Genomic DNA, 19,271 nt, shown 5'->3' with positions numbered 1-19,271 from the left:
TTTACTGCAGTGCATCCTGGGACGGAACATCTATAGCAGTCCCAGGAAGCCCCAAGGGAGACTGGAGGATTAGCCCAAGCCTATCTCCTTAGAGCTGGGAATTAATTAAGTAATTATGAAAACCAAGCAAGGCAGATGAATAATACATGAACCCTGATTGGGGCATTTGTGATTGTGTAATCTAATTTCAAGCGGCTGACCGTCCCTGTCAGCCAGGTGGAAGTCACATTACAGGAACACACACACACTAACCCACAACAACAGTGTTCTCAGGCTGCACAACACTCAACCAAATATTGCACTTCCTGTTGACAGGATGGCTGTTTTTTGTCTCTTTCATTACGTTAATTAAAATGAGGTAATCAGTGTGGATTAATCCCTTCAGTAATGAGGATTGAACAGCAGATTATGTCTTCTTAGCTAATCCATATAATTGTATTTTGTAGAAGCATGAGATGAATGCACTACTGTCCAACTGAAGATAAAGTTACTGATAATGCACATCTTTTACCTTGAAATTTGTTTAGTATTGAAAGTGGATTTTTATTTTTGTCTGACATTTTCTGTGTTGATGTTGGTATCTTTCGATTCCTCTGGGATTTGCTTATGCTTCACAGTTTTTCTTGTAAACTCCCTTTCTCTTTATTGGTGAACTTGAAGGTCTGTTTGCAGTCAAGTTTGCCTGAAAAATACTTCTGTAAACGATTCGAACAGAGTTCATAGCACACAATAAGCCGATACGCCACAAGAAAGTCCACCACGTCCTCAAGATATATGTGCAAGCACCACCCGTGAAATATAGGTTTTTACCGATAATGTCCACACAATGTAAACAGACACATTATCACTCCCATTTCCTATCAGTCACCTGAAAGTATATTGATCCAGGTGCATCCTTCTTCCGTTCATTGTGTTGTTTTTTTTCTTTTTTCTTGTATTGATTTGTGTATCGGCATATTTGGAAAGCTGCTGGAATATCATATTCTAGGTTTGACCACTTATGTCCTTTTCCATCCATTCAGCTACTTTCCTGTCATCTCAGCTCAAACCTTTTAGTATTCAACTAGAACATTTCTTAAGATATTCTGAATGTTACCAATGCAGCCAATTCTAACAGACATCAACTTTTTTTCCTGTACAGCCCAATGGTAATTTCAGATGTAGTTTTGTAATGATATAAGATGACAAAATGCAGAAAAATGCTAAATATCTAAACTATATAAGGAGTATAAAGAGAACCAAGATTAAAAGAACTGTGAAAGCTGCAGTAGCTCATTGGGGTCACTATGGTGATCACACATCTGTGTCTGTCACTCCCTGGCAGAACTCCTAGATAGATATGACAAGTCTGAGCCAAATCCAGTGGAAGTCAATGGGAGTTTGGATGTGTGTGCTCTGCAGTCTAGATGCAGTGGATGGACTTTAATGAAATTCACAGGAATCACTGGATGTGCATCTACAAATCATTTACTTTTAGAGTCAACTCCAGTCAAGATAGCCACCACAGCTCAGGGACCTAAGAAAACACAAACTTGGCTTTAACTCAACCACTTTTGCAGATACTGAGTTAAATTTTGGTATTAGCTCAAGAATAAAAAAAACATCAAAACAAAAGAATCATAAAAGGTGAGCTTCAATGTTTATGGATCACCACTTTTAATGGAACACAATTTCTAACACTTTCCCTAAGATTCAATTTTGGCTAAAAGAAAGAGATTTTACACGTATGATTCACACCCAAAGAGAATATAAAGGGGAACCTGAGCTGAACGAAAACCAGAGCTTTTTTATGTTCCACTATATGCTCTATTTCACTGGAGCACTGCAATGGGAGCCTCCAGTATTTAAACTGGTCCCTGGTGTTTGAACTCTGCTCAGAAAGCAGAACATAAAGCAGAGAGATGAGAGGATAGATACAGAGACGAGGAAGGAGATGAAAGGCTGCCGTGTGCCCTCTAAAGGGAACGCGAGCGCTCGGGAGCTCACACTGTTAGTTAGCTAGCTGTGTGATCGTCCCTTTTGTCTCTTTTGGCAGCAGAAGGAGCTGCTTCAAAGCCCAGGAAACATAAGATGAGTCGGACTACAGGTCTGATGTTTCAATTCCACATCCTCGCCGCTCTTTACGTTGTTGGACCACTTTGTATGAGCCACTGAACTTTGTGAGATCTCACTGCAAATGAGGTCAGAATTCAGAGACGAGATTTTGTCCTTCTGATACAATTCTTCAAAATAACTAAATCACGCAGAAGGCGAGAGGAGCCGCTGTCATATTTTTACTAGTATTTGACCCAGAGTTCAGATATTGGATGCAGAGAAAGACTCAGAGAACACAGGCAAGTAAATAAAGACTTTATTGTGATGAACTCTGAATGGGGAGCCGGTGAGTAGCTGTGAAGGGAATTTAAAAAAATCTCAGCCAGATGTAGAGATATGTGGATATAGTTAGTGAATAAATACAGTCTTACTTGCTGTCTTTGTTTTTTCAGGCTCAGAGGGAGGACTGACCAGGATTCCAAGAGAGATGATGGAAGGTGATGTCTCCTGATGGTCCAGGTTGAAGGTGAGTATTTCCAAAGGAGGCTGAGGAGAGAAGTGGTCCAGGAGCTGATGATGATGTCTTCATCATCAAATGTCCACCTTTTTAACCCATATCTTTCCCAATAAACAAAAGTGATAAAAGCTCATTAAGTCTGTATTAGGTTATGACCAAAGGAGCCTGTTTCTGCTCCATCATCACTTCAGAGGATTTTCCCATTAAAAGAAAAAAAGTCATTATAGTCATGTGGTGCAATCATTTCCCCCTGATTTTATTGTGGATTTATGATTCTGACACAGTAAAACTAAAGGTTTATACATTTTGGACTGGGTAGAAAGTATGATAAAAGATCCATTTTGTTTTGGAGCTTTTCTTTAAATGTTTTTTGTGGTTTTTTTATCATCTCATGGTGAGACTGTTCCACTTATACAACTGATGAACAAGCCCTTCATGCATATCGCCCACCACTTTTTACGTCAGAGTTTTAAACTAAGATCATATTATGATGAGAAGTGGCGGAGTTATAGCCTTTATGGTCAAACCATGTAAATTACAATAAGGGTGATATTGTGTGAACTCGCAAAATGTGTTAGCTCTCAGAGTAAGAGTTATGAAAGTCTCTCATTTACTATCACACCAAATTTTAGCTCGAAATCTGTAAAATGGACTTAGTTCTAACCATTTTTGTTTGCTAAGGTGGATTAGCTGTGGCAGCCATCTTTAGATGTATCTTTAATGATCACTTTCTGAGAGTTTCACTATAATTTGTTGAGTGGTTCATGAAATATTTTGCTAACACTACAAACACACAGATGCTGGCAAACACATTATTGCTTTTCACCTTGGGTGGCAGGTGATAATAAAAAAGAGGGATTTTGCACCATTTGTCTGAAAAGTTCACATTACTGTTCAGAATTCGAGCAAAAGAATATGACCTTGTTCTGTACAGCGTTGTAAGGGTTTTCCACTTCCTGATTTAGGGCTTTTGTGGCTGCTTTGCATAAATTTGTCTGGCAAATACAGAAAGATTTGCATCCCCTGAAAGGAAAAAGCCCTGAAACACATTGACCATAAAGGTCGAAGTAAAAAATAAAATAGAGAAAAAATAAAAAACAAGATAAACTCATGATGCTTCCTGACAGCTTTTGACTAAACACAAACATTGATCAGGCTCATTTGTCTGTGTGCTTCGAGAGCACAGTCCCCACAGTTAGGCTCCGTTAGAAGAATAATCTATATTCACCTTCATTTTAAAAACAAACCTGACAATTTTCATCAAGTAAAATCATGTTCATTACAGACGCTGCACAGAATTCAATGCTGAGAAAGTGCGACTAGTTTCTGCCTGTTTTCCATATCATTTAGTCCCACCGTCTGTTTCTCCCCCCCGCCCTGCTCGTTGGCTCCCACCTCCAGAAATGAAGGGAAATTGGTGTGGTGGGAGACCATGTTCAGGCAAACAAAGCACGCCTACACCTGAGCTTTTTATAGCCTAATAAGGTGACCGCTGGATGGCGATACTGCAGGGTCAGTGTGCATGTGTGTGTTTGTGTTATCTATCCACTGTCTGCAAAAATCCAACCTATTATTACCAACTTGATTGGCTGTCTAGTGAGACACCTAATAATAGACTCTGTTCTCGCATGAGGACTGTTGGAGAACTATTGTCGTCTTGACTTTTTTTTATTATCACTTGCCAACAGCAGTGAAGGCAGAAGAATGATGTTTTTGCCTGTCCCTGTGTTTTGTTTTTCTGTACTGTTAGCAAAATATCTCATGATTAACTGCACATTTTAGTTAAATTTTTCAGAAGGTAACCACTTTGGTGACATCCACAACTGTTTAACTTTTGAAGACGATCTGTTTTAAGATGGCCGCCACACCAAAGTGATCTTAGCAAACACAGTTTTACAGATATTGAGCTTAAATTGGATGTGGTAGGAGTTGAGAGTCTGTCACCACATAAATTCTGAGTGTGACATTTTGCAAAATCCCATGAGATCACACGTAATGTTATTTTTAAGGTTTGACCAAAACAGCTACAACGCCGTCATTTCTCAACATAAACTGATCTTAAACTCTATCATGAAAGGTGGTAGATGATATGCAGTCCTTTAAGGACAGCAAGGCCTTTATTATTTATTTATTTATTGCCAGAAAGCCAAGTTTAATTCCTTCTGGTTTGACGTGTTATAAGTCAGAATCCTGCTGTGCCATGTCACAATGTGGGATGCCCCATAAATTAAACATTTTTTCATATTTCGAGTTGGAAAAAAAAAAAAAAAAGAAAAAATGTAGCGACTTATACAGTAGCTGTGATAGTGAAAAGCAGAGGTGATATTTCCTGTTTTTGTCAGCACATATTGCAGCGTGAAAGGCCTGCTTTTGTTTGTTTTCTATAACACCTGAAATCACTCAGATGTGTTAGACAAAACTATATGTCACACCAAAAATCACAAACATTAGGAATCTGTATGCTTTGTGTTTTAATATTGCCACAATAACAACAGATTTTCTTAGATTTAAGATATGTACTAATTTCTATATTATACTGTATTATATTATACTATATGAGATTGTTTTACTCTGTTCATCACAAAAAACTACTTGTATAAAATTAAAGGCCGTTTCAATAAAGTCCATCCAGTTCCTCAAGAGATATTTTGCTAACAGACAAACATGGTTGACTCCAACAGGTAATAATAATATTTGAAAGCAAAGATCTTGTGCAATGAGTAGAACATGGAGTTTGTGTTATGAATGGTTCTCAGGTACTACAACACCAAATTTTTAGCAAAATATTGATTAAATCGACTGAATTATAGCTATCTTTGTGTTTTCTAAAGTCAGTTGGCTGTGGTGGCAATCTTGAATTGGGTTGACTCTAAAAGTTAGTTATAAAGACACATCTAATGATTTTTTGATGAAAGCTTCATTAAAATCCATCCATTTGTTTATGAGCTATTATACCAACAGACAGAGTTGACTCCAAATAGTTAAAGGGAAAACTTTAATTAAAGAACTTGCACAATCCTTTTTTTGCTCAGAATATGTGTTTGGGATCAGGCTCAGCTTCTACCTTACCAAATATTAGGGTAATATCTCCAAAGTTGAGTTGAAGCCTTTTATTTGCTTTTTAGGGTCAGTTGCTTGTGGTGGCCATCTTGAATGAGATTTGCTCCAAAGTTAATTAGTTGTAAATGCACATCCAGTGATTATTTCCTTCAAGTTTCATTAATATTTGACTATTGATTTGTGGGAATTTTTTTTACAAACAGGCACACAAACACAGGTAAAAACATTATTGTCTGCCTTTGCCTTTTTCTGGCTTTGAGTCATAAATATATTTTCATTTCATTTTTTATTTTGCGCAATAAAAAAGACAGTTGGAAAACAAGCTTCTTTGACAAAACTCAGGTTTGTCAAGTGCCTCTTCAGTTAATGCCTGTTAATATTTTAAGAGCAGCGCCAGGAACCAAATTTAGCTGGAACACCCTTCCTGTTAGCGAAATCAAATACTTGTGAGCTCTTGTGAAATTCTGCAAGCGTTTACGCAGCATGAGTGAGTTGTTAGAAGCGGAAATATAAAGACATGTGCAATGGCTGAAAACGTGTTGTTGTGAGGAAGAGGAGGAGGAGGGTGAGACGGAAGGCTTCAGAGAAGAGTTGGTGCGAATGCTAATTAAACACAAAATCTGTAGGAGTTCTGACTGCCGTCATCCAGTCAAACTAAAAGCACTCAGAGCTTAAGTTTTATACACAGACCTGATGCATTAAGAGTAAAATCTAGAATTAATCTCAGCTACTAGGTCAATATCTTTAAAACTGACGGAGTTGTAGACATTTTTGTGTTTGCCAAGGTCAATTTCCTGTGGTGGCCATCTTTAATTGAGTTGACTCCAAAAGTTAGTCAGTTGTAGGCTGACTAACATCACAAAGAAAGCCCTCCACTTCTCTGCGCCATGAGAAATATGATGACTTGTACTTCCTATTCCTTTTCTGATCTAGATTCAGTGATTACTTTCTGAGAATTTCATTGAAGTTTTGAAAACAGTAGAGTCATTTGAACCCATGTACAGACACGAGCCAAAACATGATCACTCCACCTTTTCCTTCAGCGGCAGGAGATAAAGAGGGAGAAACTCCTCCTGAATCAAGCCTCCATCTTTAATGTGGGGGAGTTTCTGACCCTCTGTGGGTCTTTGTCAAGTAACGTCTCGGTTTATTAGGCCTGATATGAACTATAAACCCGGATTTTGTTTATGATCAGGGGCGTCGGGGCATCGTTGAGTGATAATTTCATGAGGGAAACATTATGTACACTTCATAATATTGTCTGCTCAGCACATTCCCTGGTCCGGTCCAGACTGGTTTTTATAGGCGCCGAGGGCTTTAAGACACCATACGTCAGAGTTTTATCTCTGAGAGGAACATTATGGCTTCATTTGTACAATGTAGTTCAGTGTGTGTGTGTTTGCATGTGTGTGGATTAATGACCACTGGCAATAAGAGATGCCACAGACTAGTGTTTTACACAAACAACTGCTCGTTCCGCGACGATACGGGAACGCCTCGGGGTGGAAACATGACTTGTGCTGTCCTCTGTTACTCCCTCTGTCCTTGTCTCTTCATCATCTGCTGCTCCTGCTCACCTGTGCCACCTCACTAATGATTGTTCAGCGGCTGCGACTCCACCATGCATCATTTACCGGGGCTCCAGAGGCAGCACGAGGGAGCAGGGAAAAAAGAGAAGACAGGAAAAAAAAAAAAAAAAACGCAGAAATTCTCTAATAATACAAGCAGGAAAAGGAAAAAGGGGGCCGAGTTCTCCAAAAAAAAAAAAAAAAAAAGATGTAATGAGAATAATGAAAGAAGAGGTGCAGCCACAAGTAGGCAAGCGTTCGCTGCAAAAGCAGACTGGAAGGAGGAGGCGAGAACAGGCTGGAGGGGAACAAGAGACCCATTTTATTAATCACAGCCTTGATCGGCTGGGAAACATTGACAGCTCTGGTTGAAAATGATACTCGAGCTCCCACTACTCTGCGTCTGCACAACACCGAGAGGTGAATGGTACTCTGGAAGAAAAAACTTTGATTATCAAAAGAGAAAAGGTGGACAATGACATTTTTGCTCATGTTTCTGTGTGTGTGTGTACATGTCTGTTACCAAAATAGCTTGTAAACCACAGGATGAAATTAAGAAGGATAGTGTAGTCATTTTTGAAGTGGTGTTCTGTCAAATAGTTGTCAGTAGTTAGTTCTTTATCCACCGTGACATCAGTCATAGAGCACAAATCAAGGAGAACTCGTGTTACTACAAGGATGTATGTGCGCTGAGCATGGAGGCTGATGAATGTATCAGTCTACCTGATCAGACAATCAGTCCCAAAGTTTATTCAGCTCCCAGCAGACTGATACATTCAGCAGCCTCGGCACCATCGGCATATCCACGGCGCGTCTCTGCTCAGTAAACACACTGTACATTTGCGTAGTAACGCTGACGTTGGTTTCATTGAGAAAACAGACAGAAACTAAACAAACTGTGTCATGCAAAAGTGTAAATAGCCATTGTAGCATTCTTTCACACAGGTATGTCGTTTTTTGAGAAAAAGTTGTTTTATACGCCTGAAAAAAACACAAAAACCTGGCACTTGTTTAGTTAGCCATTAGCCTAACCTGGATGAAGACTTTTGCCCTTTTCTCTATACTCTGTGCTCTATGACTGATGTCACAGCTAATAAGATACTTACTACTGATTTGACAGAACATCACTTTAAAAATGACTTAAGAATCTCTTTAATGATTTGATGCAGTAGCAGCTGACAACATACTGACATATCGTATGAGATTCCAAATAATGTTGTTTTTAGTTTAACTAAATGGACCATTTCTCAACATAAGGTTGGCATGAAAAGTAGGGGGTGACATGCATTCCTTTAAGGAAAGATAGGCCTTTAATTAAGATCTGTGTTTCAATAAAACACCCATGAAAATTAAATTATAGTGCGATTTTCATTTTGATCTGTACATCTCAATTTTATCTAAGCAGACTGAAAATACGAATCAGTTGCAGCATCCTCAGGGACCGGGCTTCTTTTTTTCGCCGTTTTTTCCCTAATCTGTTGCTTTTAATTGCAACTGTGTGCGTCTGAGACATGCACTCAGTCTGATCGTGGCCATCAGAGTTCCTTCCTGAATGTAAACAACCAATTTTTCCCATGAAGACAAAAATTAACAGTGCGATCAAACAATCAGCTGGAAAATTGAGGCTAATTAATTTTCTGCTAAGAAATATTTAATTATAAAGTCTTGTGAGGATGATAGAATAAGTCTACGTATAAACCAGCTCTCCTAGGTTCAGAACTTGATAAAAAATAATAATAATAATTGAAATGGCAGTGGGAGAACTGACCTTTCAGTAGATGAAAACTATTTTCATCTGTTAGTCGAGGTGCTGTGCAGTCTGTTGGAGGTGGATGTATATTAAAAGCAACTTGCGGACAGCTGCTTTCATTCTTACATTGTTCTGTCACCTTTAATTTTATTAAGTTTTTTTTTTTTTATTAAGTTTTTCTTTTCACTTTTTCCCCCAGCAGCAAAGGCAGAACAGAGTTTCTAGGGCAACAATCAATGTAATTGTCCTAAGTCTGACACATGCAATCTGCTAAAAGCCCCGAAGCCCGAAGGCCCAGGTGTACCCAGGGATTACAGTGCTGGAGGACAGGTGAAGTCAATGCACAATGATGCTGACACACACACACACACACACACACACACACACACACACACACACACTTTGTTCAGTGTGGTTTTCAAAGACATGGGCACATACAGGCAGAGTAATTGTTATACGAGTCTTTTGAGCAAAACCAATTGTTATTCCTGTGTTTACCTTTGATGCTGAACAGAAATGAATCATTTTGGTTTTAAAATAAAATCAGTGGCTGTAAGACATCATTATGGAAGACAGCAAGATTTTATTTTTTTCCTCTTCAGAGCATGATTTAATGAAACAACAGAAGCTCCTAATTTAATAAAAACATAATGAGTCAGTTAAATTTAGAGATTGCATTTGTTTTGAACAACTTAACCCTAAATTAAATTCTTTAAAGGAGTGCATGTCACCTGCTGCCTTGCACACGTTATTGTTTTAAACAATGAAAACGTCACGGTTTGGGGCGGTTTTGGTGATTTTGATTTGTGTTTTTTTCTGTTTTAGATTTAACTTATCAGTATGTTTCATTTACTTTCAGCCGGAGCCTTTTCAGGACATATTCTTAGTCACCTATTTTTCTGTATCTGGCCATAGTTTCTTTTCAGCTCCCTTGTTTGTCTGATCACACACACACACACACACACACACACACACACACACACACACACACACACACACACACACACACCTGTCATTCATTAGTAATCTTCTCAGCTGCTCTGACTCACTGATCAACCCTGCAGCAGAAAAAAGCTCCTTGTTTTCACTTTGCTCTGCCAGACCTCCGTATGTAAGTCATCTGTTTGGTTCGAGTTATTTCTTTATGTTTTACTCCTGTTTACTCTCTGGTTTGGTTTTTATTCCTTAAATATTTCGGATATTTCTACCTGCTACCTGTATTCTAGGGTCGAAATCAATCAAACCATCTCCATCATTACAGATGTTTCCTGACCTGTTAGCCCTCAAAGAATTATGAGTTCAGTCTCGATGAAGTTGACTGAGTTGGAGCCTTTTTGTGTTTGATTAGCTGTGTCGGCCATATTGAGTCAGGTTGATGTCAAAAGTTAATGAGTTATAGATGTATGTCCAGTAACTGCTCTCTGAGAGTTTCATTAAAATCTGTCCGGTGGTTCATGAGATACGATCCAAACAAAGACTTTCAAGTCAGCAGGTAATACTACACAAATGTTTTGAGCCATCCCTAGTATTCATATATTTTTCTCAAGAATTACTACTTCAGAATATTTTTAGGTCTTTTAGGTTTTTCCAAGTTTTTTTTTATCCAGTTTGTGCAACTGACAAAGTTCAGAGGAAGGTTTTTTTTCCTGCTTGTTCTGATTTATGAACCACTCAGGTTTTAAAAAGTCACCTAACCTGAGGGGTGAAACAGCGTTATACCCTCACAGAACACTTTAGCTAAAATATCAAGTTTGAACAGCATCTTCAGGTTGCATGTTTAAAAATCTGAGTCTCAAAAGAAAATGTCACAAATGCCCTTCCCTATCAGCCTAAAAGTATTTTTGCAACATAAAGCTGATAATAAACAGCTATTAGGCTAAAATCTGATGTACAATAGATGGAATAACACTGGCTCAATCACTGAGCCTTTTTTCTTTTACTTGAATTATTCCTAAATGTTAAGTAAATAAGCAAACAAATGGGTTTTATTGAAACTGTACAAGAACAGGACTAATGGAGCATTAAAAAGTAACTAAAATAAAAGGAAAAAACTCTTAGGAATTATCACTTACAGATTTCAAGAAAGTCTGGTTTTATGGAAGCAAAATATGAAGAAATTAGAGTAGGCTCGAGACTTTTACACAGTTGTATAAAAGCTTATAAATTTATAGAGTCTAACACGAAATGCGTTTGAAGCTGTTATTAATCATTTGTATGATCTTACAAACAACAGGAGTTGAAACGCATCCTGGTTTTCCTATTACAGAGACACTAACTTGAAGCTTTACTAATAAAAAATAAATACTTTGTGAATTAATAAACATCTTAATTTGTCCAATAAATACATAATAATAAAAGCGGTGGGAAAACACATTCTCAGTGGTGAAGTAGGTTTATGATGAAATAATTTTAAAAGGGACAGAAACAGAACGCACATAAAGCTCCAGAGCAGACATAAATCCATACCTGAGCGAATGCACAAAATTCTTCGAGAAAATAGGACACTGCTTCCAACCCAACTCAGGACACTACTGCTGGGAAGAAATGCAAGATAAATCTGTGTTCATTCCTCAAGCCAAACTCTAATGATGGGTATTATTCATTTTTTCCCACATATACTGCTCTCCTGCTCAGCAGACAGCTTGCAGATTGGCTGCTTTATTTTTCCCTTATTCACTGCGACCAACATCTATTAAACAAGTTCTGCTCCGGCCTGCAAGAAATAATTAGTCTGTTGGATAGGTCAACTTAATCATTCCTGAAAATAATATTCAATTATCTCCACAGCAACTTCTAGAGCACGTCTCCTATTTTTAGAGCTCCTCTCTGTTTTACAGAGATACGCAATTTGATCCTTTTTATGTCAAGCCTGCAACACAAAGCAGCACAGAGCCACTGGTGCTAAACAGTCCTTGCTGGATAACCTATTATACCTTAATAATAGCCCCGGCTTTCTTATTGTGTCTTCCTCCGGATGGTGCACGGCACATGAGCTCCATCCACTCGATTATGGCTTTTCTTTTCCTCAGCCTTCACCTCCAGTTTTCCATCGGGTGCCCTTGACTTATATATTCAATTAAATAAAATGAGACTCATGGCAAGTTCTGCTTCGTCATTATCTCACTAATAATTGGGGGCATGTCTGAAAGACAGAAACGCACCACATATTGTTTAATTAAAGCTAGAGCTAATACTAACGCCCTGAGTAAGCACACAAAGGTACAGGATGTGTCACCAAATACAGTATAATCAACCTGACAAATGGGCTCCTCTCCTCACAGTCCGATGAGTCACTGTGAGGTGTCGAGATTTAAAAATAACACAGTGTTGTGTCAAATACCTACAGTTCTATATTTATTTCAGTGCTGGTGCTTTTTATTTTGCTGTCTTGGGTGTTCACAAAAATTCACGTTGCTGTTATGTTTGAATAATTAAATGAACTGCATTTAAAATGAGGGAAAAATGTATTTTCTGTAAAACAGTGAATGCTGAAGGACTGCTGATATTTACTAAAAATATATGAAACAGAGTCGTGAAAGCTAAACGAAGCAGAACACAAGCTAAACGCTAAAAGGAGCAAAATGCTTGATAAAAGCTAAATGTAGAAAACTGCTGAAAGTAGCAAAAAAGCTGCTCAGATATGTGATTTGGGGATGACTCTCAGCTACTACCACACCAAATTTTAGCTCAATAATTTTAAAATTGATGCCATTTTTGTGTTTGCTAAAGTTACTTAGCTGTGGCGGCCATATTTAACTATGCTGACTCCAAAACTGAATCAGTTTTAATGTACATCCAATGATTACTTCCTGAGAGTTTCAATAAAATATAGATATTTTGCTAACAGACAGACAGACTAACATGCTCACACAGACGGGCAGAACCTCAATCATCCACCTTTTGCCTTTCGTCAGCCGGCAATAAAACCTGACAACACGAGCAACTACGTGGATTCAAATAGGTCACTAACTTTTTATTGATGATGTGACAAAAGAGGGGAGCAGCAGATAAATTCTGAGGTGTACCGAGAAAAATGTCTGCTCTGATTCAGCCAGAACCAGCAGAAGTTGTGAAGACCACGTGCAGGACGGACAATGCTTTCAAAAGCCCCTGGGAGGAGCGAAACTTTTGCAGTTATGGCATCCCCCTAATCTGAACCCAATCTTTAGATTCCACAAACAAAACTGTGACAAAGCTGAACACAGCTGCAGTTTTCTGTGTTGCTTTAAGTCCGTGAGTTTCACACTTTGGGAAATCTTTCCCTCTGGTAGGATTTCTTTTTTTTTTCTTTCTAAAAATAACGTTTTATTCATGGCTCTGTGTTAAATTGTTCAGCAGCATTTTGGGCTCCTGACAGATTTCTACATATCAAAAACCAAAACCGTTCTTTACAGATTTCAATGCAGTGAAAAACCATCAAATCGCAGCTAACAGTCTGCACTTTAGGCACAATTTCATCATATAATTGTGAATTTTCCAGACTTACAATAGCTGCATGCAGCAGATAGAATTCACTCAGTTAATGCAGAAAGGAATTAAATGCTTAGTATTCCTTGAAGGGATGCTTATCTCCCGCCAGCTTTCATATCACAGTTTTAGAGTAAGTAATTATGTAAAGAAATGATGGCGTTGTAGCCATTTTTGTCAAAACCTTTATAATAACATTATGTACAAACTCATGCAATGTCAGACTCAGAGTATGTGTTTTAAATGACTCTCAGCTACTACCACATCTGATTTTAGCTAAGAATCTGCATTTTTGTGCTGGCTGATGTCACTTAGCTGTGGTGAACATCTTGAACTTAACTGACTCCAAAAGTTAATTCATTGTAGATATGCATCCAACGATTACTTTCTGAAAGTTTAATTTAAATCCACGCAGTGGTTCATGAGGTATTTTGCTAACAGACAAACAAGATTGACTCCAACAGTTAATGCTGAAGTTTTAAGCAAAGACCTCACCCAGTAAGTAGCACTTAGAGTATGTGATGTGAATGACTGTCTGCTGCTACCACACCAAATTTTAGCACAGTATTTGTAAAATTGACTGAGTTTTAGTTATGTTTGTGCTTTTGACTGTGGCAGCCATCTTGAATTGTGTTGGCTCCAAAGGTCAGTCAGTTGTAGAGGTAGATCCGATCATCACTTTCTGCAAGTTTCGTTGAAATCCATCACACTACAGTCAAACTAACACACACAGACGGGGTAAAAACACAATCGCTGCTTTGCCTTTCTGCAGCGGACGATTGTGAAAACACATAAAAGTGAAGGTGGAACAAAACAAAATCAGAACCTATGCCATGAACAGACATGCAACCAGAGAGAAAAAAGGAATTTGCAGCTTCAGAAGCGAAATTCGTCTCAGACACAACCTGCAAACTCCATTTCACACATTACCCACTGCCTGCTCCCATCATTACTGAGAGTATCTCTGTCCCTCTCCGCTCACCAGTTAGAATAAAAAAAAAACAATCCTCTCTGTAGAGTCTGTGCCCTCAGCGAAATAAAAAGCAGAATTTGAGTTTGTTGAAATCATCATTTGTCCGGATGGATGATGACCTCTTATGTAGGACTGGAGCAGCAGCTGCAGGTTCTGCAGGTTCTGCTGCGAGCTCCTCACTTGTCTCAGAGGTCCAGGCTCAAGCGACCGCTTCTCTGTCAGCCTCCAAACACGCTTCGAGAACTCGGCGTTCCTCATGTTCTCGCGTCTTTAATCTGGAGGATTTTTATACATGAAAGTGTCTGATCTGAAGGTGAAAGTCATGCAAGGATAAACTTCTATTAAGGAAAGTCCTGGAGAAATGGATGAGGTGATAATCGAGGACATTTTTCAGTGAAAATAATTGCTGTTTATCGCCCACCTCTGAAGGTGGAGCGATAATGATTTTGTCTCTGTGGTTGTTTGTATCGTTCATCTCATGAACCGCTGAGTGGATTTTAATGAAACTTTCAGAAAGTAAAAATAGATGAATTTTTGTAGTCAGTTCAGTTCACACGATGGCCGCCACAATTAACTGATATTAGGCAACACAAAAATGTCAGTTTTACAGATGTTGAGCTACAATTTGATGTGGTAGTAGCTGAGCATACTTCAAGAATGCACTGAGTGACCTCTTTGCCATGAACTGTTGGAGTCAACCCTGTTTGTCTGTTAGCAAAATAGCTCATGAATCACTGGATGGATTTTAATTAAGCTGTCAGAAAATAATCATTAGCTGTACATCTTCAGCTGATTCATTTTTAGAATCGATCCAAATCAAGATGGTTGCCAAAGCCAACTGTAGAAAACACCAAATGGCAAAATCTCAGCTGATTTAACATGAGATGATTTGTAGAATAACTTCAGTGATCTTTGACACAGATTCCCGGGAGCTGTTATGTGGAAATGGAACAGCATCGGTGTGTTTTGATGATGGTGTTGGCTCTTAAATCTAGACTGAGATCTGGCAACCATGAGGGCAACAAGCAACCCACAACCAGCATCAGAAAGTAATATTAGTTCCTCTGCACGAATACTTTTATTAAGTATTCATCTGTAGATTAGAGGAATTGTTTTAATTAAAATGAGGATGCAACAAGAAAGAAGCAAAAAAGACATTAAAGAGCTAGCATTCCTTGAAGGAATGCATATCGCCCGCCAACCTTTCATGCCACAGTTTTAGACTGGGATCATCTTATGTTGAGAAATGACGGAGTTGTAGCCAATTTGGTCAAACCTGGAAAATGACATCATGCAAGTATGTAATATCATGAGATGGCACACTCAGAGTATGTGTTGTGAATGACTCTCAGCTTCTACCACAACAGATCTGAGCTCTGATTTGACTGATTTATAGCCATTTTTGTGTTGGCTAATGTGAATTAGCTGTGGTGGATCTCTTGAATTGGGCTGACTCTGAAACTTAATCAGCTGTAGATGAAAATCCGAAGATTGCATTTTTGAAAGTTTCTTTAAAATCTGTCCAGCGGTTCATGAAATATTTTGCTAACAGACAAAAAGAGTTGACTGCTGCAGCTGATGCCAAAGTTTAAAACAGAAATTTGCAGTGAAGAGCTCCACGTAAGTGTTGGGGATAATGCTCAGCTACTACCACAACAAATCTTAGCACAATATTTGTAAAATAGACATTTTGGGTTTTTTTGTAAGTTCAGTTTGCTGTGGAGGCCATCTTGAATTGGGTTGACTCCAAAAGTTAATCAGTTGTAGATTTACACCTAATGAGTATTTCCTAAATGTTTCATTAAAATCCGTCCAGTGGTTCATGAGATATTTTGCTTACAGAGTTGACTCCAAGCAGTTAAAGGCAAAATCTTGAAGATCTTGTGCAATCTGATAACAAGGTGGAAAAAAAAACATTTACCAGTTTATCATCACCTTTGAATGATGTTTAGAGTCCAGCTGCTCATAAAACAAAACCAAACATCTTCATCCTTCTCCCCTTGTGTTGGTGGCCACTTTCAGACGCGCTCTCCATCACAGGGAAGGACTTTGCGCGTGAAGCGAGCCGCAGGAGCCGCAGGAGCCGCAGGAGCCAGAGGAGCCAGAGGAGCCGCAGGAGCCGGAGCCCCTCTGCAGATGGGCTCATTTATGAGAGGCTGCTCTCTTGTGGCCACTGGGGGTAAAATTTGACCTGAGAAAGGGGCAAAGGAGGCACTGACAGGAAACAGCAGCTCACAGCTCAGCGCGCTTGGTGTCTTTTAGAGACAGTAAGTATTTAAATATTTGAAAGGAAGTTTTTTTTTTTTTTAATAATTAGGAAGATGGATACATAGTTGGTAAATCCAGCGCGGATCTGTGGGCCCCGCAGTCCGGGTTTTCTGTCTCTCCCCTCCTCCCCCTCCCCCTCCCCCTCCTCCCNGTTGTAGCTTCACTTGTTCAGCCTTCAGCCTTCAGAGGAGGAGGAGGATGATCAATGATTGGCCGGGCGGGGACTGGTAGTCCGGAGCTCCCCGTGTTCATGTTTACACCTTGCTGACCGGGACGAGGCGAGACGCGCGGGGACTTCAGTCTGGACTTTAGTCTTTTGGGGGGGCTTTTTCCTGCCTGACGGCTTCTACCTGCTGCACTCTTTTCTTGTTTATAGTCGCCAAACAACTTTTTTTGTTTCCTGGGAGCTGGATCCTCTATTTTGGTGCGTTTTTGGTTCATTCAGCGCAGCGATGCGTCAAAGTTTTTGGTGACTCTCGGCGAGCCTTTCTGCGCTTTAGACTCGTTCAAGCAGAGGAAAGCTGGAAAGCAGGTCAACTTGGAACTGTACGGACAATTTATTATTTACAAATTTAAAAAGGACCTCTGAAAACTTTGATCCTGAACGGAGTAAAGACCCCCCATCTCTTCAGACGCACAGTTTGGTGATGGATGTGCTGTTTGCGCCAACGGACAAGAGAGTCACTGATTACTGAACCGCTCAATTCTTTCCCACAGTTAATGAACTCCAAGTCCTCCGGGGTCGGTGTCGGGCAGGAGAACCTTGCTGTGGACAACCGGAGCCGTTCCCAAACGGCGTAGCCGGAAAAGATGCGCTCTCTTCGAATGCGGCGCGTCCAAGTTGTCGGTCCTCGGCTTTTCCTCCTCCTGGTTTGGGGATGGGTCGTGTCTGCTACTGGTAAGTTTTATAATTAAACTATAATCATTATCTGGGGTGAAAAACTGGCATGTTATGCAATACAAACAACCAAATCTTTAATATTTTACTTAAGAAGTTACCTTTTAAAGGTCTTGTCTGAGAAGGAGGGTAGGATCAGTTCAGCCTGCTGACCTATACTCTTTTTAACACACACACACACACACACACACACACACACACACACACACACACACACAGACACACAGAGCAACAGCAAAGTCTTCAGTCTTACAGTAAATCTGAGCTCAGAGTTCTCTGTTCTACTTGGAGCGGAAAAATCCAACTCCCCTGGTGCTCAGGGAGTAATTAAGGTTTTGCTCCGTGCCTCCCTGGCCTCTCCGGCAGGGAAAAGCAAAGAAGCCATGATGTGAAATGAAAAGAACACTTGACAAACTTTAAGAGAAAGATGTTGTTCCTCAATAAAACATGCAACACATAAATGGTGTTCAGACTTGCACTCTAAAAATGCATATGCTACATTTACTTCACTTGGCTCCAGTAAATTTAGTTGTTTAAATGTAAATAATAATAATAAAAAAACTCCTCACCAAACAGGCAACTGATTCAAAAGATTAAAACACTTTGGGGAAACATGCCAGAAAGCACATTGGGACAATCTTTTCTCAGTGAAAGAAATAGTAGGTTTTAATTAGTTGGATTTAATTAGAAGTATTTAGTTGCTTTTATTACACCTAAAACTGCTCATTTTAACTTCAAATTTGATTAAAGGGATTACATATAATTGGAAACGGTTGTGTAATTCTCACAACAGCTTGATTTTATTTCTAAGAGTGTGATTTGTCTCGTTTTTGAACAGTTTTTTAAAATACTGTACTTTTTCCCTATACTTTATTTATATTAGTAGTGTATAGAAGGAGATTGATTTTAATTGGCTGATATTGCCTACTTTAAAAAATCAGCCATTTCTGTTCTCACTTTATCAATTACCAAGTAGGAAACTGAAGATGCAACAGACAGTTTAGTTTTTTAAGTGAGAATGCTCCTTATTTATATTATTTTTAAGTTATTCTAAGGGTTGTTTGATTTATGTTTATTTAAATTGAGCAATTAACATATTTTGTTCAATGAAAAGTACAAAACAGTGACAAAACATTCGCTGTCCTGATTTCTAAAGATCAGCATAAGACAGAAAAACTCATATCAGTCCACTTCTAGTTGTGTATTTTAATATTATAATGGGAGAAAGTTTCATTCGGAGACATATCAGACATCAGGCAGTGGATTTCCAAGTGTTGTAAGAAGCAGCATTCAGTCCTGTGTTTGTAAATTGGTAAACAGATGAGACAGAAAGTTCCCACTTTTCATCAATATTCTTTTATTCTTCTGTCAGTGTACAGAAATGTATGACCAGATTTAAAAACAGGACAGAAATCAGAGGCTTTAGTGGATTTAGCTTGATTTACATTTGGTTGAATAAAAGGAACAATGCAGGAAGCATTGTGTGCAGAATATTTAGCTTAGCTCAAAGAAGACGTATAAATCTGATCCTCTGGTGAAGAACTTCATTTTTCTTAGTGATAGAAGTAATCTTTTTGTAGATACACTGACTGTCTGCCAAGAATGTTGCCATTTCTTTGAGGGCCAATAAGTGTCTCCCCCCCATGCCTACGCCTCCTGAGGTCCTTGTGTGTGTTATTCTCTTGAACAGGCGGAGCAGAAAAGCAGCTTATGTTTATTAAAATTGTGGGCTGTTC

At 39.0% G+C, this 19,271-nt stretch overlaps 1 protein-coding gene across 4 annotated transcripts in view; it reads left to right on the top strand.

Moving 5' to 3' along the window:
- Positions 1–16,409: 16,409 nt before the first annotated feature.
- The window catches only part of unc5b (unc-5 netrin receptor B), a 67,588-nt gene continuing 64,726 nt past the window's right edge, over positions 16,410–19,271 (top strand). For 3 of the 4 annotated variants that reach the window (XM_037973712.1, XM_037973711.1, XM_017412801.3), the window contains exon 1: positions 16,824–17,535. In XM_037973712.1, coding sequence (XP_037829640.1) covers positions 17,448–17,535 — 88 coding nt within the window. In that variant the 5' untranslated portion in view covers positions 16,824–17,447. Of the gene's footprint in view, positions 16,637–16,823; positions 17,536–19,271 lie in introns of those variants that run through there. The other variant, XM_025005193.2, reaches the window with a different exon arrangement.

This window comes from Kryptolebias marmoratus, linkage group LG22, assembly GCF_001649575.2.
Source record: "Kryptolebias marmoratus isolate JLee-2015 linkage group LG22, ASM164957v2, whole genome shotgun sequence".
In the NCBI taxonomy this organism is placed as follows: Eukaryota; Metazoa; Chordata; class Actinopteri; order Cyprinodontiformes; family Rivulidae; genus Kryptolebias; species Kryptolebias marmoratus.
The sequence above is the reverse complement of the archived record's forward strand: the minus strand, read 5'-3'. Positions and strand labels throughout refer to the sequence as shown.